Here is a 25755-nt window from a genome sequence, read left to right on the forward strand (position 1 = left end):
ACAGTGTCCTGAAAAAAAAATGATTTAATATCCATATCCATATCCCTACTTCCCTAGCACGTTGGTGAAAGCCAAGAATATATGCTTTTTTGATTGGTTTGAATGATGATTTAGTCTCATAATTTAGATTTACAACCACACTTTTGTGTGTAATTTCTTAAAAAACCCATATTTGATGACAGAAGTATTGTACTTAATTTATTTGGCTTAAATACTATTTAAAACTCAAACAATTCTACTTACTAGTCAATGTGGTATTCAGAAAGATGGTGGTTTTTATCTCATTCTTTACTACTCTTCAGTGTTAACTTATTGAAGTTTCTCTTCCTGAAAAAGATAGAGTGGTTTCTAAACAAACCACATTTTTTTTCGCACCCTAGTTAAGGTAATAATCCTTTAAAGAATAACAGAAATCTGTCCTTAACTTTGATTCCAAATAACTACACAATCCAATAGAGTGACTCAATAATTATTTTCAAGAATGCTCTTCACAAAGGGATCTTTAAAAAAAATCAGTTTATTAATGTTTAAAAGTTGATAAAGCTATGTGCAAAATGATCCACAAAAGTCAGAAACCTATTAAATACTATTTTGTTTTTAAAAAAGACATCTCTTGGTTTAATTGCACTGAAAATCATACTAAAGAGACAGTAATATATTTTTATTCTTTGTAATGTTTATACATATCTTCAATTACTATCTAATGAATAGCTGAACTGAAAAGTTTCTGGAGTTCCCTACCAGTTAAAGTAATGCTTTTAAGGGCACAAGAGAGTGGTATTTTCTTAAGAAATACACATTCAATGGTGTTAACACAGGTTAGAAAAATCCAATAAAATGACCTCTTCTGAAACAAATACATTCAAAAATCATAAAAGTACTTTTAACACAGCAAAATACAACCATGCTGTTGCTTGAAATGAATCACACAACATTCAGAAATAAACATCAACAAAAGTGCCAAAGACAGATGTCATATTCGTTAGACTCATTTGCTAATAACTCTCCCTTGGTTTGTGAAAGTTAATCCCATCAGTTTTCACCTTGTTTTGCTTGTCCGTTTCCCCTGGGACACTAAGGATCCTGGCTAATATCATTTAGATAAAGTGGACTTCCTTATGCAGATTTCTGCTGCGATGGCTATGAAACGGTAACACATTTCATTGAAAAGATGTTTTTTAAAGAAATCAAAGTGACTTCAACCAAATTCCAAAAAACGGATCCCGCTTACATGGAAACTTTGGCCTCAGCGAAGGACATTGTTTTACATGTCCAAACCATCTTCGTCTTCCCACAGCCTACGTACTCAACACAGCCTACTTGCTATACATGACCGATCACTCCATGCCCCCAGCTCTGGTAACTGTCAGGTAGTTAAAGTATAAAGTAACAGAACTTTGAGGAGGGGTATGAGGGGAAGGGAGGGTGTGATGTGGGCTGCGCGGGGCATCCCTAAAGAAGCAGAAGTGCACACACTCAACTTGGGATTGAAACTGAAGTGAAAGAAAACATCTCCTCAAAGCTCCAGACAAAGAGACGCTTTCACATGGAGACATTAGTCTTTGAGGAGGGGCCAGATGAACCCTTTAGGAGCTTGACAATGCTAGACCTTTGGCTCAGTGCAAAATCAAAGCTCCACGGGGGGAGGAAATATATTCCAGGCCGGGACCTGATCTCCACCCTTCCCAGTGCATTGTTCACAGGAACTAACTCTACCCACCAACACCCAGCACCACCAGGCTGTTCGTATTTTGCCCCTTCCTCCCTCTGGCTTGCAGCGGCTCCTCCCTGGCCGCAGTCGAAGCCCAGAGATTTTCCTTCCAAACACGGGTGGCGAGCGACCAAGCAAAGAGCGCTTCCGGTGGGTGGGCAGCCTCCAGTTCTAGGAAGAAGAGTTGACGTTTCCAGAAGACATAATGGTCTCTGGGTTGTCCCCATCGTCCTTCTGGGGGTGGGAGGAGTTGTCCGATTTGCTGCGGCTGAATTCCATGCCGGCGATGATGGGCCGCTTGATTTTGCCAGCAGAGTCTCCGCTCGGGCACTTGCAGCAGGACATGATCCGGGTGAAGGCCCGGCGCATCTCCTTGTTGGTCAGAGTGTAAATGATGGGGTTGCTGCCGGAGTTGAGCACAGCTAACACCAGGAAGTACTCCGCTCTGAAGAGGATGTCGCAGGTCTTCACCTTGCAGCCCACATCCAGCAGGAGCAGGATGAAGAGCGGTGCCCAGCAGGCGATGAAGACGCTCAGGACGATGATCACCGTCTTGAGCAGCGCCAGCGACTTCTCGGAGCTGCGGCTGGCCTTGGAAATGTTCTTGCGGAAGGTCAGGCGGCGGCTCCGAGTCCTGACCAAGGAGTAGATCCTGCAGTACAGAATGACGATGGAGAGCAGGAGCAGAGTGAAGACCGTGGTGCAGAAGAGGATATAGTGCTTGTGGTAGAGCGGCAGCACTGTGGAGCAGCTGGGCAGCATGCTGATGCAGTTCCAGCCCATGATGGGCAGGCCGCCCAGAATGAGGGAGATGACCCAGCAGGCGCTGATCAGCAGGAAGAGGCGGAAATTATTGCTCCCGTTGTGGAGTTTCATCTTCAGCATCGTAATATAGCGCTCGATGGCGATGGCAAGGAGACTGAACACAGAGGCAGACAGGGCCACAAACATACTCCCTTCCCGCAGAAACCACTGGGCAGGGGTGAGCTTGTAGGTGGTGGCCCCAGACAAGAGCAGGTTAGCTATGTAGGCCACGCCTGCCAACAGGTCTGAGAGGGCCAGATTGCCAATGAAATAGTACATGGGACGGTGGAATTTCTTGGTTTTCCAAATGGTCAGCAAGACGAAGATGTTCTCTAGGATGATAAAGCAGCAGATGAGAATGAACACCACCGAGGTCATTTTAATGTCCTTGTCCGCGCTGGTATTCAGCTTTCCCGTGTAGTTGTAATGCAGGACGATGATATCGTAGTTGACGTAGTCAGAGACCTGGAGGACGGCCTTGACCTGCGGGACGCTGGTGGACCCCATGGTGCCACCCTGTGTCCCCAGGAAGCCGAGGTGGCGCTACTCCAGACGAACGCTAGAGGGCGAGGTGAGAGAACCTTCTTCAGTCGCTGCAGGGGTGGTTTGATGAGTGATCCAGGCTTTTTGTATAGCTTTTCCTTGGCTGGAGAGGGCCTCGGAAACCGCAGCCTTAAACAAGTCAGAGGACAGAGTCAGAGAAAGAGCCACAGCATACTGGCATAATTCATTCTGGCTAAGGCACTGCTCCAATTGTGTTACTGTTGATTTGTTTTAAAGAAACTTGGGTCAGGGAGAGGGATTTTTTTTTAAAAATCAAATTATCTTTTTTCTTCCTTTTTTTTTTTTTTTTTGGCAAAAAAGGAAGAGAGGGAAGAGAAAGAGACGGCGAAAGTCTATGGCCACACTCAAAGGGAAATGGGAATTATATGTTGTCTGTGGGTGAACAAAAAATAAAAATAAAAAATAAAGGAAAAAAAGAAAGAAAAGGAAAACAGGGAGTGGGGAAATGGAAAACCTAGAGGAACACACCCCATTTTAACTCCACTCCTGCCCTCTCACCACCCCACACTCGGATTTCCAGCCACGAGATTCTCTGAAGCAGTCACCAGCTCAGCTGCACTCTCAATACCAGCCCACGTCTCTCCTCGGAAAAGACTCAACTGCCAGTCTGAGGGCGGAGACACACACCTCTGTCCCCCATGCCCACCCCCAACCCCCAAGTTCAAAGAGACAAGCACCACCTCCTAATTGCCATGCAAGAAGTTAGATTTGCAGGAAAATCATTTGAAAGCGTAAGTCATTCGGGGGCTCTATTAATAACTCTCTAGGAGCAGGTGTGCTTGGGGTCCGAGGGCGCAGTGAGGTGTGGGCAGCCAGGCCCGCCCCGCCTTGCAGTAAACAGGAAAGCTTAGCGCCTCCGTGAAGCGACAGCCTTTTCTTTCTTCTTCTGCTTCTTCTTCTCCCCGCCTCCCCCGCCCCCATGCTAGGGCAAGTAAATTTAAAGGTATTCAGTTAAAACCATTCATGAGAGATCGCAGCAAATCCCAGAAGTTTCGTACATTAGTTGATTACATAAATATTTTTCTCTGTTTAGTTTAGCCAAAACACACACAAAAGAAAGAAAGCGTACTACTCATGACAGCAACAATACATGCTACCACATTTCTAATTTCGAGTGCAAAACTACTCTTCAGAAACTCACATTAAACTGCTCCCTGGTGCATTGTTAAATTTGCGTGGGCCGTTTTATTTACTCCAGTCCCCCAACACGTTGCCTCCTCTCCTAGGACTAGAAAGTTACAAAGAAACTAACTTTCTAAGACGACGTTGGTCAGCAGAAGTCTACTTCTAAGTTGCTTGAATGTTTCAAGGTAACGCAGCAGTGCAATAAGATGAGGTAATAGAGATGACAGCCAACCCAGCAACTCCGCGAACAGCAGAGGCTGCTCACACCAAGAAACTCCGCATTTCCCCCAACTAATTTTACACCCTGCTCCAGGGCAGTGCAAGTTTAAGCTATTACCCACGCCCCACATCACCCACCATATTCTTTGTCTATAGGATTTCCAAAATTTAGCTCCTTCCCTTCTACTCCTCCGACCAACTGCAGCTTTCACTGCCCCTACCCCCGTAGGTTCCACAGTTGGGAATTAACCCTTTTTCCAAACTCCATAAATCACCCGTGCCCAAGAACAATCCGATCGAGTTGGGCTCCTTAGTAGCCCATAGCGGCACATTTTCAGCGTCCAGAGATGCATGTTTTCAAAGTTTTTGTTTGCCTCGTTCGGCTTAAAATTTCGTTTCTACACCTAAGCCCTCCCGCAGCTGGGCTCCCGGCGCCCGCGTCCCGCGCCTCTCGCCGCCCCCTACCTCGCTCAAGCAGGGCGAAGTTGCGTTCGGAGAGCCCCGGATCGGCGCGGCTCGCTCTGCATCTTGCTGCTGCCCGGACTGACTGCGTTGTGCTCTCGCAAACTTACTCGAGTCGGGGTCTCCTCCCTCCGCAGCGGAGCACTCCAATGGCCAGTCCCGCTCGCCGCCGCCAATTCCCTGCCTGCTAGGCGAAGTCGCCCAGCGCCCTGCCTGCTAGGCGAAGTCGTCCAGCGCCGCGCCAAGGCTGGGTGGCTGCTTCAGGAAGAGGCTGGGAGGGGTTAATGCCTTAACCCCCCACGCCCACTTGCCAGCTGGGGGCCCCCGTATCTGAGCCGCTGAGACGCACTGTCCAGGAAAGATCTGGGGCAGAGGCAAAAAAAGAGAAGAATCCCTCCTCCCCAAACAACAAATGAAATAATTTTAAGAGAGAGAGAGAGAGAGAGAGAGAGAGAGAGAGAGAGGGCGGAGCTTGATCACCCCTGGATTCTAATGTATAAATCACTGCCCTCGCCCAGATACACGCTGATTCCGGGCGGTGGATTCTCCTGAGCCCTTGGAAAACAAAATCGGAGGTACAGAGACTTGGGAAACTTTTCTCCCGAAAAGTCTGAGCGGACAGAGGACTGCCCGGCATCTCGTAGCGCACCGCCCTGGTCCCACACCCCCCGCAGCCCCAGGAGGATCGGTGTGCCGAGCTGGTGGCCGGGAGCTCCCCGGGGCCACTTTCGCGCGGGCAGCGGAAAACCAGAGCCGTGGCCCAGCGAGTCTCGGCGGCGCTCTGGGGAGGAGAGGCTGGGAAGGGGCTGCGAGAGGCATGGAGGAGACGAGCAGCCGGGAGGGAGAATGGACCGGGAAGTTGCTGTACTGCCCCAGTCACCCCCAGATCCTGGTGCTCCTCGAAACTGCGGTCTTGGGGGGCAGAAAGTGGCTTTCCCGGAGTGCGCAGAGAAATGAACCAGGGCCGATTTGGGTGTTGGGCGAGGGGTTTCCCTCACTCAGCTGAGCACAAAGTCAGGCTGTGTGTCCCAGATTCTGGCCAATGGAGAGGTCTTGGAGGAGGTGGGCTACTGCCGAGTCCTGAGAGATTAAAAAAGCCAGGGCAGCTCCGGAATTTCCAAAGGTGGAGATTATCGGCCAGGCGCTGCCGAGCGACTGCAGCTGCCCAGCAGGGGCCGGCACCCTTCTCTCATATTCTACTTGGAAGTCAACTCAGAGGCCTCAATTCTCATGACTAGCACCTTGCCCACCGACCCACCCTTTTCTTTTGCTTAGCTGCTACTTAACGTGAGGCTGAGAAGCGGCCTTGGTAAGATCTGCCTGCGTGACAAGCTCAGGACTCTTCTGCCCTTGCCCCACCGTTGTAAACGTTTCCACCCAGTCCCTGGTCGCACTGCCTTCCCATCCCGGCAGATGTGAACTCAAAAAACTTCCTCCGCTCTGCAGTTTCAATTGGCAGACACACCCGGTACCTGAATGACTCAGAAGGAGGCAGAATGAATAAACAACAGACCCCTGGCTTCTGGGATTTTCTGTTTGCGAAAAAAAAAAAAAAAAAAAAAAAAAAAAGCGACAGTTAATTCACAGCTGCATTAAAGCCCTCATCAACGGTGACGCCCCCAATGCATAGCCACGACTTGAACAACAGGACAGTGCGCACAATGTGGAAACCAAGATAACGGTCCTCGAAGACTCCAGAATAGATCCTAGTTGGATTTGAGAACTTATTTCACTTAAAGGGGAAGAGATACATTGTGTCTACCCAGCACAACAAAACAGGGGACTTGGCATCCCCTCTTCACCCGCCCCCATCCACATTAACTTATGCATTCTTTAAAGCCAAAGGAATCAAAGTGAAATTTCACACGTGGTCTGTATCATGCATGTGCTAGATTAGTTTAACCTTACTGCTCTGTGAAGTAAGCAAGCATTGCTGGCCATTTTAATGTTGCAAGAAGTGTCACTCAGACAACTAGGATGACTTCAACTAGGAAGAAATCTATCAACTAGGTAGATTTCCCAGCTAGTGAGTGGCAGAGCTGGGTTCCAAAACCTAAATATTGCAAATGCCTTGTCTTGTGGCTCAAACACCGTCAGTCAATAAACAGTTAAGGTATTGAAATACATGTTCCTAGAGGGAAACAGACTTCTAGATGTAAAGTTTTACATTTGCATGCATTCCTGACTGTACATGTCTACAAAATGCATATAAAAGTATGCTAATGAATGTCCTTTTAAAACTACTCATTTTGTACATATGCATACAAAGTGTATACATATGTATATGAATACATGTTGTCCAAAACCTCTCATTGTCTATGATATCTAATGTAAGATTGTACTTTTAATATTTGCACATAGTGTTATGCCTATTAATTCATTTAATGCTACAAGTTATGTACTATATTCTAATTTTACAAACAAAGAAACTGACTCCCAGACATATTAAGCAGCTTGATTAATGTGGGACAGGCTACAGGCTCTTAACCACTACTCCAGACCACTACGATAAACCTTAAACAGGTCCAAGAATTTCCTTGGGGATATCAGTCATTTTCTTGTGAAGAACACTAGTTTTTAACATTCAGTATTGATACAGTGTTTTACAGAGTCCAAATACTTTGCAGATTGTTATTTAATAATATTCATCTTTAGTACACACCTACGAGATGTAACTTGCAGATGATCTACTCAGGTAAAATTGGGAAGTAGGCAAAACTGTTTCCAGCAACGGCATCCTGGCCAATTCCAAGTCTCTAGTTCCCATGTAAGTCTCTTTCCGTTGCTCTCCAGAGAGGCGCTAAGAATTGCAGTCTCAAGGTATCTCCTGACTGCTAGTACAGTTCCCTCTCTGCTGCTGCCTAGAAGCCAAGCCCAGTGTTCTTACCTTAAGTTTGCTTAATTTCCAATTTCTGATTCCAAAGTGGCTGTGTGGTTCTTTACGCATGCTTTAGTGTAAAAAACCCTTTAAGAGTTTCCAGATAAAATACCACACAATCTTTGGAGCATACACTAAACCAAAATTTGTCATTAATCTGCCATTCAAATGTAACAGGATGAGTTTTTTTTTTTTTTTTTTTTTTTTTTTTTTTTTTTTGAGATGGAGTTTCACTCTATTCCCCAGGCTGGAGTGCAATGGGGCGATCTCAGCTCACCACAGTCTCAGCCCCCTGGGTTCAAGTGATTCTCCTGCCTTAGCCTCCCAAGTAGCTGGGATTACAGGCATGCACCTGGCTAATTTTGCAATTTTGTATTTTTAGTAGAGACAGGGTTTCACCATGTTGGCAAGGCTGGTCTCGAACTCCTAACCTCAGGTGAGCCACCTGCCTTGACCTCCCAAAGTGCTGGAATTACAGGTGTGAGCCACTGCACTCGGCTGTGAGCTACATTTTATATTTGTCAATATGACAACCCTGCTCTCTTTCCTTTTTTTTCCTTCTTTTCAATTCAGACAGGATCGGGCTCTTCTCTTGTCATCCAGGCTAGAGTGCAGTGGTGAAATCATAGCTCACCGCAGCCTTGATCTCTCGCAGTCACCACGTCCAAATAATAATTATTTTTATTTTTTGTATAGACAGCAGTCTCACTTTGTAGCCCAGGCTGATCTCAAACTCCTGCACTCAAGTGCTCCTTCCACCTTGGCCTCTCAAAGTGCTGGGATTATAAGCCTTGAGCGTTACTCTCTTTCCTAATTGTTCCAGTCGCTTTCCAGCTCTTTTTTTCTCCCTTCTGCCCTTCCTCAACCCAATCACTGATAAAGATCCAGGCTTTCCCTTACTTGTCTACTCATAGGAGAATAACCAGCCTCTTATGTCATGGAAGAAACAGTATGACCATCTCAATTTCCCTCCTCTCCAAGCTCCTGCTTAATAGCAACTTCACTCACCCTTATCTCCTTCCCATCTGTTTCAGAAGTAGAAGCAACTTTGCCCCTTTCCAAGGCAAACTCTTGCCCATGTCGCCATGCTGCTTCCTCCAAACTTTCTGAGACTTGGCTCAAGCATTCCAATTCTCTCTCGTACTTTCAATTCTTAGCTTCTGAGGACTCTTTACTTTCAACTTACATGAATGTTTATGTGTTTTCTCTGCCAAAAACTCTTCCCTTTATCCTAGGTCCCAGTATCTTTTTCTCCTCTTGTCTGCCAACATTCAACACTAGTGAAACATGAATGAGCCTTGGAACAGACACTTAGGTTCAGCTTTGATATTGGCAGTTCTCAGCTGTGTGACTTTAGGCAAGTTCTTTTAACTTCCTTGAACCTCAGTTTCCTCATCTCTAAAATGACATAATGATATTTGCCTCTTTCAGTCATTGTGAGGACTAAGAAGCTACATACCTGTGAGAATTCCCTACACTACATAGAAAATGCTTCACCCACCCACCACCTCCATCTTTAACTATCTTTGTATTCGTTGCTTTCATCAACCCACTTTCCATCTTTTTATTCAATTTGCTTTTAAATTTTCCAATGAAATTTTAAAGTCAAAATAATATGTGCACATCATTTTAAAAAGATAAAACAGTACAAAATTTGCAGAGAGGAGCATTAGTCCTCAGAGAGTCCCTGGATCTCCAGTATTTCTAATGTGAAGTCTTGCTGATTTTCTTCCGGTGGCAACTTGCAAAACTCAAAATATCGTGTTTTATATTTCTCTCTCTTCATTATCAGTCTTATAACAATATAGATTTTCTGCCATGTTAAAGGAGTATTAATTAACTTGAAGAAGGATGCTTATGTTATAAACTTTCTGAATTCTAGCATGTCTGACATTTTAAATATTCTGTTCTATACTTGAATAATATTTTGACTGGCTATCAAGTTAAAAGTTTTAAGTCATTTCCCCTGAGAATTTTGAAGGCACTACTCTCTTGTCTTTTAATTTCTAGGGCCACTGATAAAGAGTATAAAGCTATTCTGATTTCAGAATTTCACATCTGACCATTTTTTGTCTCTGGATGTTTTTAGAAATCTCTCTGTCTCTTCAGTGTTCCAGAGTGACATGATGATATGCCTTGATTTTCTAAGTCATTTGCAGTTCTGAAAAGTATCTGAAATTATTTCTTTAGTAACTTCATCTTCTCTGATTTCTTCTCTGTTTTCCCTTTTTGGAAATCCTACTCTTCAGATTGTAGACTATCTAGGCTTATTTTTAAATTTCCTTCTATTTGATATTCCTTTTGGTGCTTTCAATCCTTCAGCTAATAGCTCTCTTTTCACTCATACTTCTGACCCTTCCTCCCAACACAAATAATTTCCCACTCTTTAAATATAGGTTAAATATCAATTTATATATTCTTCTGACTCTGCAGATTTTATTTACAGTTTGGCCATGTGTGTACTATGATGTATTTACTTTCATGTGTATTTTTTGGTATTTTTTTCTTTGCTCAGTTTTCCATGTACTTATTACAATTCATCCACAGCTTCTTGGAGCATTCAAACACATGAGAAAATACAACAAATTCAGGGACACATCTCTCCTGGATTTTCTGTCTTCCTCTCCAGTCCCAGCTGCTGCACAATTTCCATCCTGGGGGTTGCTTTCACCTGTCTCCTGGTTGGGGTTTCATTTCCTGGATCTCCTTCATTCTTTGTTTAAGCCTTTCTACGGATGGAGCACAGCTTCCGTAAATTTCCTAGTTAATATAATATGGAAAATAAATTACCTGAGAAGTTAAATGTAAAAAAATGTATTTATTCTGCCTTTGCTCTTTATTCATAGTTTAACTGAATATAGAATTTTAGGTTAGAAGTTATTTCTCTTGAGGATTTAAAAGGCATTTTCCATTGTCTTCCGGCATCCAGTGTTGCTGTTAAGAACTTTGATTCCATTCTGACTCTTTATTCTTCCTGTGCAGGCTGTTTTAATTGCTTTTTTCTGTCCCTTTTCTACATGCTCTTCTTACAAGATAACATTCATATTCCTCCTTCAAAGCTGGAATCTATGTTGCCTCTATTTGAACCTGGTAGACCTTTGTAACCAGAGTGAGATGTTAATGATTATTAATGATGCTACCTGGCTTCCAAGGCTAGATTAAAAAAAAAAAAGGCTTATATGATCTCTCTCTCTCTCTCTCTCTCTCTCTCTCTCTCTCTCTCTCTCTCCCCACAGCTGCCCCCTCACTCTCATGTCTGTGCATGTGAGCACCTTGTGAGCTCGTCATGATTGTCTTAGTCTATTCCTGCCACTACAATAAAATATCTCAGACTGGGTATTTATAAACAGAAGAAATGTATTGATTACAGTTCTGGAGACTGAGAAATCCAAGATCAAAGTGTTGGCAGATTGCGTCTGGTGAAGGCTGCCCTCTGCTTCCAAGATGGGTATCTCAATCTAAGTGTACTTACAAGATGGTACCTTATGGCTAAGTCTTCACATGGTGGAAGGGGAGAACACTGTGTCCTCACATGACAGAAGCAATGAAAAGGCCAGGCAGTTCTCTGGGGCATCTTTTATAAGGGTGCTAATCCCTTTATGAGGACTCCATCCTCAATCACCTCCCAAAGACCTCCCCTCTTCATGCCATCAGCTTGGGGTTTCAATTCCAATATGCAACATATGAACTTTGGATGAACACATACGTTCAAACCATAACAATGATAAACCATAACAATGATACCATATCAAAGGAGGAGAGGGAGAGAGAGAGAGAGAGAAAGAGAGAGAGAGAGAGAGAGAGAGAGAGAGACAGAGAGACAGAGAGACAGAGAGACAGAGAGACAGAGAAATGCAAAAGGTACCTCAGCTATCTCAGCCCCAGCTGGTCAGTTCTTCCCAGATATGTGAGGGAAGCCTTTGAAACGTTCAAGCCCGAGCCACAGACTAAAACCTCTTGAGACCCTGAGACAGAACAACCCAGTTGAGCCACTCTGGATTCTTGTGTCTCAAGAACCGTGAGAGATAATGTGTATGTTAAGTTTTTAAGCTGCTAAGTTTTAGAGCAATTTGTTGTTACACAGCCACAGTAGATAGGACAGTTTATCACTCCACTTCCCACCTCCATCTATGCTTTTAAGATCCTCTCTTTGTCTTGAGTTTTCTGGAAGTTCACAGTGATCTGCCCTGGCAGGCTCCTTGACTCTTTTTCCTTACATTTTCTGAGGCAGCCAGTGGATGATTCAACTTAGAAACTTCCTTCAGTTAAGATGAATTATTTAAATTAATCAAAATCTCCAAATTATTTGTTAATTTCTCCTCGATTTTCTTTATTCTTTTACTAAAAATTTATATTATTTTGATGATAAAACTCCTGAATCAATCATAGACATCACTTTTCTATCTTTATGTGTGATTTTCTTCACCGTACCTTGTAAGCCTTTATCTCTCACTCAGCAAATACTAAGACCCTACTCTGTGCTAGGATGCTGCAAATAAATAAATAAATAAATAAATAAATAAATAAATAAATAAGTTACCTGAGATTTTTGCTTCTACTATCAAATATTTCATTTGAAAAACTCATTTTTGTCTTCTGAGTGTTACATGTTATTTTTTCCCTTTTCTTTTTTTTGTTTTAGGGTTTCTTCAGCCTCATTGTCTCACTGTTGTTTGTTTCTTTTAGTCTCTAACTTTCATGTCAGCAGCTTAGCTAACATCACTGGTGATCCTGGGATGTCATTTGTTAGTATTTTAGACACATATGTGCACATACACACACACACCCAGACACACATGCACACACACAACTCTGGGAGCACTATGTGTTGTTAAATGTAGACATTGCTGAGAGATGATCTGGTTGAACCGTTTCTTTGGGACACTCTTGACTGTCACTACCTTTCAGGTCTTTTCTTTTGGGATATTCATTTATTTAAAGGAAAATATTTCACTCTCTTTTCCAGAAGATATAAACCTGATTGCAGCATCCTGGAAGAATGTGTGAATGGGGCTAGGTTACCTCATCACTCAGCATACAGACTTCAGCTTAACACTCCTGTTTCTACTGTGGCTTTCCACAAAGTCATTCTGTTTACTCCCTCTACCTCATCTTCTGCCTCAGTACGGAAAAAACAGTCCTGGCTCTGCTTGGTTGGGGGTGGTTCTTGGTGGGACAGGATGAAGGAGCGAGGATAGTCACTTCTTAAGCAGACTTTCAGTATTCATCTTAATTTTCAACCCCACTTTCAGAGGTACCTACAACCCCTAATTTGGGGGCCTTCCTTGGGTTCTGTTGGGCAACTCAGCTTCCTTCTGTGCTTTCTTCATTGCAGCTCTAGTTTTCTGTTTTCTTAGTTGCACTCAGTAAATTAACACTCATCTATCTGCTTTTCAGTTTCCCAGATTTGGTTGTTGTCATCTGTCTTTTCCTTTTCTTTATTTGTTTGTGAAAAAAAAATCCCTTTACTATTATATCAATGAGGTTTTAAGAGTGCAGGGAAGTGAAAGTGTTCAATTCACCATCTCTGAACAGGGGTCATTTTCATTTTCTTTTCAACCCATCCACACAGCTCTCCTGACCCTGCCTTTTCTCAGGACACAAATGACTCCCTAACCATCACAGCTGAGGACCCCTACTGACTTCTTATTCTAAGGGAACCCCCTGTGCCACTTGACACCCTTGACCACCCCCTTGTTCAAACCCTCTGTTTTCTGTGGCACTGCTCTGTCTCATTCTCTTCTGACTCAGATCCCTCTTTCCTGGTATTCTTACTTGGCTTCTTTTTCCACATTACCTTAAATATCCTTACTCCTGGGGAATAAAAATGTAATCTGGATTATGTGCCAGGCACTGTACTAAATAGGCACTTTGTGAGGAACACATTTATCTTCTCAACAACTCAGGTAGGTATTAACTAAATAACCCATTTCGCAGATGAAGAAACCAGGGACAAAGGAAACTAAGTAATTTGTCTGAAGTCTCACAGCTTGTTGCAACTGGACCTACTCCTCTACAAATGCTACATTTTTAGTTTTTCCATTTGTTTGCACGTTGCTGGATTTTCTCATCTACCCCCAGGGCTTAGTCTCTCACATATACCTATATCCAGACAACTCCAAACTATCCATATTCAGTCCTACCTTTCTACTAAACTCCAAAATTCGATGTCCAAATATTTATTGGAAACCTCCATCTGCATGTCCCACAAATACCTCAAAATCAAAATATCTGATGTCCAACTATGTCATTTTCACCACTCTTTCTTCTCAAAACAATCTGCTTTGTTTTATGCATATGGCAGTTCATGGCACCACCATTCACCTCCACAGGAAAGTTCGAGCACTCAGGGTTTGTTCTGACTGCTCACTGTCTCTCCCCTCCTATTTGAAATTCACTGCCAAGACTGTTGTTCTATGAAGGGCCTTCTGATTTTATTTCCTCATTGTCTTCCCACTATCCTTGGTAGGCCCTTACCCGCTCTTCATAACAGCTTCCTCCTAACTCGTCTCAGCTCTAATCTGCCACATCACCATGAGAGTTGTCTTTCTAAATACCTTTTTAAGATCTGTTCATTCTATTTATTTATTTAGGATTGACAGGTGGTTGACTCTGAACAACCAAGTCTTAGGAAGGAAGGGGCTCCTCACATACAAAAAAATAGCTCCTTAAACAACATCTCATGTATGTTTGCAGATCAATACACATATGCCAGGGAAAGGTAAAAGCTGTAATGTTCCAAAGCACTGGTGATTAAGGACTAATGAGAAACTAAGATAAAGCAATTCTGAAATTCTAGTGATGAGCTGGACATTTATTTATTTATTTGAGACAGAGTCTCACTCTGTCACCAGGCGCCAGGCTGGAGTGCAGTGGCGCAACCTTGGCTCACTGCAACCTCCGCCTCCCAGGTTCAAGCAATTCTCCTGCCTCAGCCTCCCAAGTAGCTGGGACTACAGGCACACACCACTTCGCCTAGCTAATTTTTTTGTACTTTTAATAGAGAAGGGGTTTCGCCATGTTGGCCAGGATGGTCTCTGTCTCTTGACCTCGTGATCCACCCGCCTTGGCCTCCCAAAGTGCTGGGATTACAGGCCTGAGTCACTGTGCCCAGCCTCATTTATTTATTAACAATTATTTATTGAGCACCTACTGTGAACAAGCAGGCATTCCTCTAGGAACTGGGCCTGCTGCCATGAAAAAGACAGATAAGTTTCCTGATGCCACAGAGTTTATATTCCTGTAAAGAAGACAAATGAATAAGCAAATGTGTTAAGAAAATATCAGATGACAATGAGTAAAATGCTGAGAGCTGGAACAGGATGATTGCCTGAGTCATTCCTCTGGGTGGCCAGGGTTGGCCTTGCCAAGTGGGTGGCATTGAATGCTGAGGTACCATGACAAGCTGGGGGCTTCCTGGCACAGCATCAGAAAGGCCCGAGAAAGACTCTGCCATGTCCTGAGAGGCAGCAGGCCTAGTGAGGGGAACTTTGAGGCAAGCACCCTGAGGCCTATTTGGGAAATCATTTAGTGGCCTAGAGCAAGTCTCCCCTTCTCTGGGCTGCTAAAGCCCTTTCTGCCCGTAACACACTGTTATCTGCCTTCCTGGGCCCTGCTTCCCTCAATTCCCCACAATTTATGATTTCCTTCAGTGGCAGAGCCTGAAATAAAAAGGCCTGGCTGGGCTTCTGTTCTGTTTTATCATGGAGCCTTGCTTGGCCAGTTGGGCAAAAGCTCCAGGCAGTCAGAGCACGGGGTGGCAGATGCCTGGAGTTGGCTGTGGCTCCCTGACCTGCTAGCCACACCTGTCAATCAGTGGAATACCAGGGGGCAGCCCTAACATTCAACTTCACCTTGTCTTCAGGCAAATTTTGGAAGGAATCTCTGCCCAATTGTGGAATTACATTTACATGTCTAAATTAACATGTTGGTGAAACCTAAGTATTCATGACTGAACTTTTAAAAATAGAGGCTGAGGGAAGACAACAAAAATGACTACACACACACACACACACACACACACACAGAGACACACACACACAAATTCACGGTGAATACAAATACCAGAAGAAACTCTTGTATAGATACAAAATAAATCAAATTTGTCAGCTTTGAAAATCTGCTCAATAGATTATTTTTCTAAGGAACCACTTCTCTAGCTGTTCTGGAAACAGATTGGAGACCGATTCTCCAACAGGCTTTATCTTCTATAGATTCCCTCTTTCTAAAGTTTCCAAACTCATCTTATGGGCCTGAAATTTTGTGTCTTTTACTTTTGTATTCTCTTTTATTGTGTCATCCTCACAAGTCTCTGAAATGATCCAATTCTTCATACTAATTGCTAATATAATTAAAGGCCCCTTGGGACTATCAGCATAAAGAGAGCATCTCATTCTGCATCATCCGGCAAACCGGCCCATGTGAAGGAAAGAACAGTGATTGCTGTCACGTGTATGTGTTTAAAGAGATTGACTGAGGCCGGGTGCAGGGCTCACACCTGTTGTCACAGAACTTTGGGAGGTCGAGGCGGACGGATCACTTGAGATTAGGAGTTTGAAACCAGCCTGACCAGCATGGTGAAACCCTGTCTCTACTAAAAATATAAAAAGTAGCCGGGCATAGTGGCACATGCCTGTTATTCCAGCTACTCAGGAGGCTGAGGCAGAATTGCTTGAACCCAGGTGGCAAAGGTTGCAGTGAGCTGAGATCATGCCACTGCACTCCAGCCTAGACAACAGAATGAGATTCTATCTCAAAAATAAATAAATAAATAAATAAATAAATAAATACATTGACTGAATTGTGCATACATAAAAAAGAAGCACTTTTAATTGGTAAGAAATATGAAGGTATTTTAAAATCACAACTTTGGTTGGCAAATAAAAGGGATTACTATAAGCAAGTTCATAGCTTTAAATTTATTTCATCCTCTCAGGTAAGTAGTAGGTAGGGATTGTCATTATGTTTTAGAGGGAATATCCCCTAAGATGGAAAGTGACTTGTCAGAGGTAACATAGTGAATCTATAGCTGAGCCAGATAACGAATTATAGGCTCCTGGCTTCTCACCAGCACTCAGAAAGCAGATCAAATTAAAAATGTGGTAGGAACGGAGGGAGGGAGGGAGGGAGGGAAGGAGGAAAATAAGAAAGGCATGAAGGTAGTAAAAGAGGGAGGGAGGAATCTCCAACAAGTATTCATTCTTCTGTAATCCTTACCTATTTGTTTATTCTCTGACCTCCCCCCAATAGAATGTAAGTTCCATAAAGGCTGACATTTTGTCTATCTCTTTTATTACTGTATACTATAAATATATTAGTACTTAGTGCAGTCCCTGGTACGTAGAGATTAATGAATAAATACATATTTCTCATACTCATCCTGAAGTATGCCCAATGGAGTGGACCATTTGAAAGCAGCTAGATAATACATCACAGTGTCTTTCTGCTTTTTGATTGGATCTCACATAACAGAGGCACCATTTGTTGCCTCCGTCTATAGTTTATTCTCCTGTAGCCAGAAGTTTTATCTCTCCTTTTCTCATTGTTTCAGTTGCACTGAAGGATGCTTATCCAGTCTTTCTGGGACCCTGCAGGTCCTTCTATGTATTTTAAGTCAGACCATCCTAATTATATCCTCTCAGTTTGAAAAAAAATTAGCCAGGAAATTCTGCATGATGAAGTAATAGAAAATTTTATTTACATAAATTAAAAATGTTATGGTCCCTGAAAATTTAATTGTTAAAATCAACATTGAAAAATCACATTAGCTCTTACTACGTGGCGAAGGCTAAATTAAATAAGTAAGACATCTAAAATGGAAAGTATTTACAAAGTAAAATTGACCTAATTTCTTTACAATCCCCTGGATTACAAGAATGAGTGTAATCAAGCATTGTTGAGGAGATAGCCTTAACTGAATGAAAGAAACGGGTCAAAACCAGCTCTCATAAACGTGAAATAAACAAATGCTGTTCAAGTGCTTAAGGAATCTTAACATGTTTCCTCAGAGCCCTTTAAGTGTTTTAAGTATCATTTAAGTATTGTTTAGACTCAACGGGCTTACTAAATTTTGTCTTCACATGTTATTCTGTCCCCATGTTCATCCTAATTCTTAGATATTCTATTGTCTGCATTTTTAAAATCTCTTTTCTGTGGCAGAAGAGGCATTGACAATTGAAGAGAAAAACCAAGGGATAAACAAACAGATGAAGTGCTTTGCCTACGTTCCCACAATTCAGACAAACATTGCCAGTTGCTGCAGTTTTCTCTCTCTCACTACATGTGAACTGCTAAATACTGAGGAATCTCAGAAGGTTATATGGTAATTACTCTCCTGATGTCTTGCTTATTCAAAATGCAAATGTCTGCCTTAAGTAATAAAAGGGAAAATAATTGAAGCTCGTGGATTTAAATACACTAATAAATAATTGTGTGCCAATCTTGGATGAGGCCTTTGCACTTCCTGTTCTCTCTGCCTGGAATGTTCTTTTTCTCAAATAGCTCACACCCTCACTTTATGCAAGTCTCAGATCAAATGTCATCTCAGAGAGTCCAGCCCTGACTCCTAGCTAAAACTGCACACATCCCCTCTGCACTCCATCTTCTTAGGCATACTTTATTTTTCTTTAGCACACTTACATTATTACCCAACAAATGATTTGTCTGAAATTTATTTGCCAACAATTTCCCACTAGAGTGCAAATTCTGGAAGACAATTACTTTGTTGGTGACCCAGAAGAGTCCATTAACTCAAATATTTGTTGACTGAATGAGTTAAATCATAAAAATCAGTGCTATTTCTTTCTCCTTAAATTCCGTGATTTTTTTAAATTTAGAAAGTGAAAATTCTCTGATTTGAACAAAAATACCTATCAGTAAAAGCCAAAAAGAAAGCATCAAAGCCTCTAAATCACCAATGTAAAATCTAGAGCTTATATAAAAGTATTTATGGATATACTCAAGGTATACCTATCACTGATACTGTATAAGCCTTATTTAAATTACTACCAAGTTATTAAATTCAGTTGATTCAGTGCAAGAAATCAGTCAAACTGGTTGTTTGCCATTGCATAGAGAAATGAACTGGTTGCTTGGTGATGTTTTTTTCAACAATAACTTGGCTTCAGTTAAGACAGCATTGGATCTCTAACTGAAAACCCAGTGGCTCAAAGTTGGCTTTCTTCTTGGACTACCCGGTTCTCTGTCACATTTAAATTTCTGTGTGTCACTAATGAGTTACAGGTTTTATAACATCAAAAAAGATATATCTTTATAATAATCCAATTCACAAATAACTAGCACTGCACATATGCTGATACTAAGGATATAAAATTCTCGTCCCTACGTCCCTAATATGTTTACAGTGTAGAAGAGATGCCGGAGAAATATATATGCACCATCCAGCAGAAAGTTCTGCACCCTAGCTGAGCTTGCATTCTTAGGCACACAGGTTCTGAGAGTGTTCTTCCATAGGCTCCTAGAGGGAGAATTTCTTACCTGAGGCTGAGCTGTCTGAAAGTTGGCTTCAAAATTATCGAAACCTCAGTAGGGATAGCAATGGAGCTGGAAAAATTCATTTCAAAACTGCAAGCAGTTTTCTCGAGAATTTGACACTTGAATACTCTTTGAGTCAGATTACTCTTTTGTCTTTGAATAACTTTCTAAACGGGCCCTTCAGTTATACAAATGAAAAATCTTAAATCCAAATCAAGAAAGGTCACTTTTGAGAAGCTGGTAGCTTTACAGAGGTAAGTTTGCTGTTGCTACGCAGTAAAAGCAGATAAACACTAATAATCTACTTGGTATCTCCTCTTGACATCTGACGACTCAAACTCAACAACAGAACTTATGATTTCCCCTTCCAAAAAAACCCCCAGGCTTCACAGCCAACCACCGCTCACTCCCATCTTCCGTTCTCAATAACACATATTTGCAGTCATTATTGATTGCCCTTTTCCTGTACTGGCAGATCTGATCCTTCAGCAAGTTCCATCAGTCCTGTCATCAAAATACATCTCACATCTGTCCATCTGTCTCTTTTTCCACTCCCACTCTGGGTCCAGGCCATGATCACCTCTCACTGAATTACTGCAGTGACCTCCTCACCTTCCACTCCTGCTCATGTCTGCTGAGTGGTTCATTCTCCACTCAGGAGCCAGAAAAGAGCTTTAAAAATATTATTTAACTTAGTAATTCCATTAAAAAAAATGAACTTCATTTTTTAGAGCAGTTTTACAGTCATAGCAAGATTGAGTGAAAAGTACGCAGAATTCCCATACATCCCATTATCCCCAACCACGCATAGTCTCTCTCATTATTGACATCCACACCAGAGGGGCACACTTGCTACAAATGTCTACTAACCTATGCTGACTTTTCACCCAAAGTCCATAGCTTGCAGTAGGGTTCACTCTTGGTGTTGTACATTCTGTGGGTTTGGACAAATGTACAATGACTTGTATCTAACAACTAGTTTTGTACAGAATAGTTTCACTGCCTTAAAAATCCTCTGTGCTCTGCCTACTCATCCTTCTCTGTCTAACCCTTGGCAACCACTTGTCTTTTTACTATCTCCATAGTTTTGCCTTTGCCAGAATGTCATATAGTTGGAATCAGACAGTATGTCAAGTTTTCAGATTGACTTCTTTCACTTAGTAATATGCATTTAAGGTTCCTCTATGTCTTTTCATAGCTTGATAGCTCTTTTCTTTTTATTGCTGAATAATATTCTGTTGTCTGGAGATCCCACAGTTTATTTATTCATTCGCCCACTGAAGGACATCTTGGTTGCTTCCAAGCTTTGGGAATTATAAATAAATTTCCATGCACTGGTTTTTGGTGGATGTAAGTTTTCAGCTCATTTGAGTAAATACCAAAGAGCATGATTGCTGGATTACATGATAAGAATATGTTTAGTTTTTTAAGCAATGGCCAAACTATCTTTCAAAGTAGCTGTATCATTTCGCATTCCTACCAGGAATGAATGAGGGTTCCTGCTGCTTCATATCTTTGCCAGCATTTGATCATTGTTAATGTTCTGGATTTTGGCTGTTTTAATAGGTATATAGTGGCATTTCATTGTTGGTTTAATTTGCAATTTTCTAATGACAGATGAGGCTGGATACCTTTTCATATGCTCACTTGCATTCTGTATGTCTGCTTTGATGAGGTGTCTGTGAAGTTCTTTTAGCCTATTTTAAAATTAGCTTGTTCATTTTACTGTTGAGTTTTAAGAGGTCTATGTATATTTTAGATAGTAGTTCTTTATTAGATGTGTCTTCCAAAAATATTTTCTCCCAGTCTGTGTCTTATCTTCTCATTCTACTGACATTGTATTTTCCATAGTAGAGGTTCTTAATTTAATAAGTCCAGCTTATCAATTATTTATTTTATAAATTGTACCTTGGATGGTGCTTCTGAAAAGTCATTGTCATAACCAAGGTCACCTAGATTTTGTGCTCTGTTATCTTCTAGGAATTTTATAGTTTTGTGTTTTATATTTCAGCCTATAATTCACTTTGAACTAACTTTTCTGAATGATGTAATTTCTGTGTCCAGATTCATACTATTACACACAGATGTGTAGATGTTGCAGCACTATTTGGTGAAAGGAATATTTTTGCTCCATTGAATTTCCTTTACTTCTTTGTCAAAGATCAGTTGACTATGTTTAGTGGGTCTATTTCTGGGCTCTTTGTCCGGTTCCATTGATGTATTTATCTATTCTTTCACCAATATTACTATTTCAATTATTACTTTACAGTAAGTCTTGAAGTTTGGTAATGTCAATCCTCTAACAGAAGGAAATTTTAAAAGCAAAATTTGGGCTGGGTACAGTGGTGCACACCTGTAATCTCAGCACTTTGGGAGGCCGAGGTGGGCAGATCACTTGAGGTCAAGAGTTTGAGACCAGCCTGGCCAACATGATGAAACCTCATCTCTACTAAAAATACAAAGATTAGCTAGATATGGTGATGTATGCCTGTAATCCCAGCTACTCAGGAGGCAGAGGCACAAGAATCACTGTAATCCAGGAGGTGGAGGTTGCAGTGAGCCAAGATGGTGTCACTGCATTCCAGCCTGGGTGACAGAGCAAGACTCCATCTCAAAAATAAAAAAAAATAATAAAAAAAAATTTGGTGGGGATCTGCCATCTCCTCTCATGGACCATAACAGCTTTTGTCTGACACAATTGGAAGCACTGATTATTACTCAGGCTTTGACTAGAATGGCATAATTTCATATATGGTCAGACTGCTTTGAGAAACTGAGATTGACTTTATTTACTTTGTTTTCATTTCTAGTGACTTATTTTTATTCCTTCACTTGGGCTTTGGTTCCCTGATTCATTGCATGCCTTGTGATTCTTGTTGAGATTTAGACATTTGAAAAATAGTCACCTTCACTTTGAGAGGTCAAGGTGGGAGGATCACTTGCACTCAAGACTTCAAGACCAGTCTGGGCAACATAGCAAGAACCCATCTCTGATGGATGAAAATCTCAAAGGAATTCTGCTTCGACTGCAGAAATGTCACACTCCAGAACTTCAAAAGCCTTGGGAAGCTGCAAGAGTAGTGTGGTTTATGGAGGGGCATGGCTTTGCAGTCAGGCAGAGTTAATCCTGAGTTCCAGCCCAGCTGCTTAGTAGCTGTGGGTCTTTGGACAAGTTTCTTAACTTGGAATAGTTATCTACACCTCATTTATGTTTGCTGGCTTATAACAAAGGACATTGCAAAAGATACAGATGAAGAGACGTGCAGAGCAAGGTATGGAGGAAGGAATGTGGAGCTTCCACTTCCTCCTTGGGTGTGCCACCCTCCAGGAACCTCCATGTGTTCACCTATCCAGAAGCTCCAATTGTCTTTAAAGAGCCAATAAGAATCCCCATAGAAAGACTGGCCTGGTACCTTGTCTACATGGTTCCCTTACAAAGTTCCTGACCTGTGATAAGCAAAGAATGTCACTTTCCAGCCCAGGAAGCTCAGGATATTTTGGGACCACTAGAAAAGAGGAATTCATACAGGTATTATAAGCACAGTCTGATGTGAATCCTTAACTTGGCTTCTAGCCTTGAGGTTTTTAAAAAATTGAAATCAAAATTTTTTATAAAAGTTCCATCAAGGCCAACTTTAAAGTCTATATAACCCATAACTATTGTTGCTATGCTTTATACAAATAATCAGGCCAAGTATAATAGACTAAAATGTATTTTGCAAATAAATTGGTCCTACTATGATTTATCCTTGGTATAAATGGGGAAACTGTAGAGAGAAAAATTTAGATTCTAGCCCTGACCATTGTTTTTCAGTTTCTATTTTTTGACTCTAATGTAGGCTACATCCTGAATTATTTCCTCACTACAAGAAATCTCTAAACAAGAATCAGGTTTTAGTTATTGGTTTTCATTTAACAATGCTTTTAGTTGGCTTTCTAATGGAATAGGTTCTTTTTTATTGTTGTTCTTGCATACAAAGTCTTTTTTGAATATAATATTTGTGTGTATTATATCAAATTATTAATGTAGTGTGTCTTTCATTGCTTTACTTCTTCTAACAGAACCAAAGTTTCAAAGACTAGAGATGATTCAAACAAACTCGTGAATCTCCCTCATTTGAAATCCCACTGGGCCAGATCTGTTTTCCATTGCCAGTGCACTGCTGCTAAAACTACACAATATCAAGTGCCCTTTCTAAAGGCTCAGGAACCACTGCAGATGAAGAGGGCATGTGAACTGCAAGAGCTGTGTTAGTGAGATGTAGCGTAGAGGCTAAAGCAACTCCATCTTGGATGCTAATCCAGCATGTTGACTTCTATTAACCCCTGTTATGGGAAGGCCTCTGAGATTTCTATTTTATCTACTGTTCTTTGTGTAAGAGCATGTACTTACTTACTGTAAATTCTGCCCTTAGGCAGATTCACATAGCATTCTTTCCTAAAAAGTATACTTCAATTGTGCTAAGACTTTAAGACCAGTCAGGGCAACATAGCAAGAACCCATTTCTGATGGATGAAAATCTCAAAGGAATCCTGCTTCGATTGCAGAAATGTCTAATGTGCTACAAAAGAGAATATGGTATATAAGCTCTCTTCTCTTAGGGTATATACGCCCTCTGTGTCTAGATCTTCTCCTACGGTATTAAGCCCTCTGTCTAGGGAAGGTGGGATGGGTAATGGTGTGAGGATCTACCATCTCATTTTGTGGCCACCCAGACATCATGGCTTCTTTTTGTAGGTCCCTATTAAATGTTCCTTTCTGAGAAGAAGAAGAAAAAGCCACGAATCCTTTACAGCCTGCTTGTCTTTAGTATAAATTCCAAAATATTGAGCTGGATGTGGGTATAGGCATGTGGCACATGCCTATAATCCTAGCATTTTGGGAGACCAAGGTGGGTGGATTGCTTGAGCCCAGGAGTTTGAGAACAGCCTGGACAACATGGTGAAACCCCGTCTTTACCTGCCTCCCCCCCCACAAATATATCTATACATAAAAATTAGCTGGGCATGCTGGCACACATCTGTAGTCCCAGCTCCTTGGGAAGCTGAGGTGAGAAAATGGTTTGATCCAGGGAGGCAGAGGTCGCAGTGAACTAAGATCATGCCACTCCGCTCCAGCCTGGGCAACAGAGCTGAGCTTCTGTCTCTAAATGAACAAATAAATCAAACTTTTAAAAGCCCAAAACATTTAACAAGGCCACTAAGACCCTCTGCCAACTTTCCACTTCTGTCTCCTGCTCCTCTTACTTCCTTATGTTTTATTCCCTAATCGTAGCAGACTTCTTTTGCTTTTCTAAATGTGCACATTCTCATGTACCTTGTTTTGTTGCAAGAATATTCTTACCAACCTTCTCTCCCTGTCCACTAGTCTCCCCACACTAGGCCAATTCCTTTTCTATCCTTTGGGTGTTACCTTAAACATCACTGCTCAGGGAAGTTGTCCCGATCCTCCTAAGTGTGTCAAGTCCAATGTCACAATGCAACATTTCTTCTCTGTTCTCTTTTGTAGTACATATTAACTCACAGTTAGTTTATTTGTGTAGTTATTTTGCATATCAGGATCCCCACCAGATTAGAAACTGTATGAGGCCAGGGAAATTGTCATCCTGTTTACTGTGTTCTCCTTGGCACAATGCCTGGCCCATGACAAGGTGTCAATAAGTACTAATTGAAGGAGCAAGTGATTGAAGCCTGTACGTCCCATAGTTACATTTGGGCAATATAAGTCTGTCCAAAATTACTTCTGAAAGTCTTTTGAATACTAGAATTAATTCACAAGAACAGAATTCATACATAAAGAGTCATTATATTTGACTAGTAATTAGATAACATAGAAAGACATTTTACTCTTTTTTTTTTTTTTTCTTGTAAGGTAACTACAGCTGTTACAACAAGACAGATACTATCCCTTTACTTTTCTCTGAAATTGGCATTCTGCAGGGAAGAAAATTACATGTAGTTATAAATGCTATTGCTAGAACTTTTAGGGCCCCTGGGAAAAAAATTCATGAAGAACCCACACCTTTATTAATTATATAAGAAGCAGGGCTCCAGTTGCTACATAGGTGGTATTTTTTTTTTTTTTTTTTTACCTGTGAAAGCAGAAAAGGAAACTAATTGTGGAGAATGATTTTCTTTGCTCAGTTCTACTTTACTCTTTAATATTTTTTTGTATTTTCCATAGACAATCCTCAACAAGCTAACTGATTTTGGAACATGCACACCACTGATTCATTTTAAACAATGATTATAAAACTTAAGTAGATATTATACAAAAGTGCAGTTTTAAAGAAAACCTTTAGGTTGGGTGCCACGGCTCATGTCTGTAATCCTAGCACTTTGGGAAGATGATGTGGGCAGATTACTTGAGATCAGGAGTTCGAGACCAGCCTGGCTAACATGGTGAAACCTGTCTCTACTAAAGATACAAAAATTAGCTGGGCGTGCTTGTGTATACCTGTAATCCCAGCTACTTGGGAGGCTGAGGCAGGAGAACTGC

The 25755-nt window shown here is 41.6% G+C and overlaps 1 protein-coding gene across 9 annotated transcripts in view; it reads right to left on the reverse strand.

The window, feature by feature from the left end:
• Positions 1–499: 499 nt before the first annotated feature.
• Positions 500–25755, reverse strand: part of LOC120360515 (sphingosine 1-phosphate receptor 1) — a 203912-nt gene continuing 178656 nt past the window's right edge. For 5 of the 9 annotated variants that reach the window (XM_074381340.1, XM_074381338.1, XM_074381341.1 and 2 more), the window contains one exon: positions 1734–3187. In XM_074381340.1, coding sequence (XP_074237441.1) covers positions 1883–3022 — 1140 coding nt within the window. In that variant the 5' untranslated portion in view covers positions 3023–3187 and the 3' untranslated portion in view covers positions 1734–1882. Of the gene's footprint in view, positions 3188–3547; positions 3713–4220; positions 4308–4888; positions 6392–25755 lie in introns of those variants that run through there. The other 4 variants (XM_074381337.1, XM_003933246.4, XM_003933245.4 and 1 more) reach the window with 4 other exon arrangements.

Source organism: Saimiri boliviensis, chromosome 11 (assembly GCF_048565385.1).
Source record: "Saimiri boliviensis isolate mSaiBol1 chromosome 11, mSaiBol1.pri, whole genome shotgun sequence".
Taxonomy (NCBI): Eukaryota; Metazoa; Chordata; class Mammalia; order Primates; family Cebidae; genus Saimiri; species Saimiri boliviensis.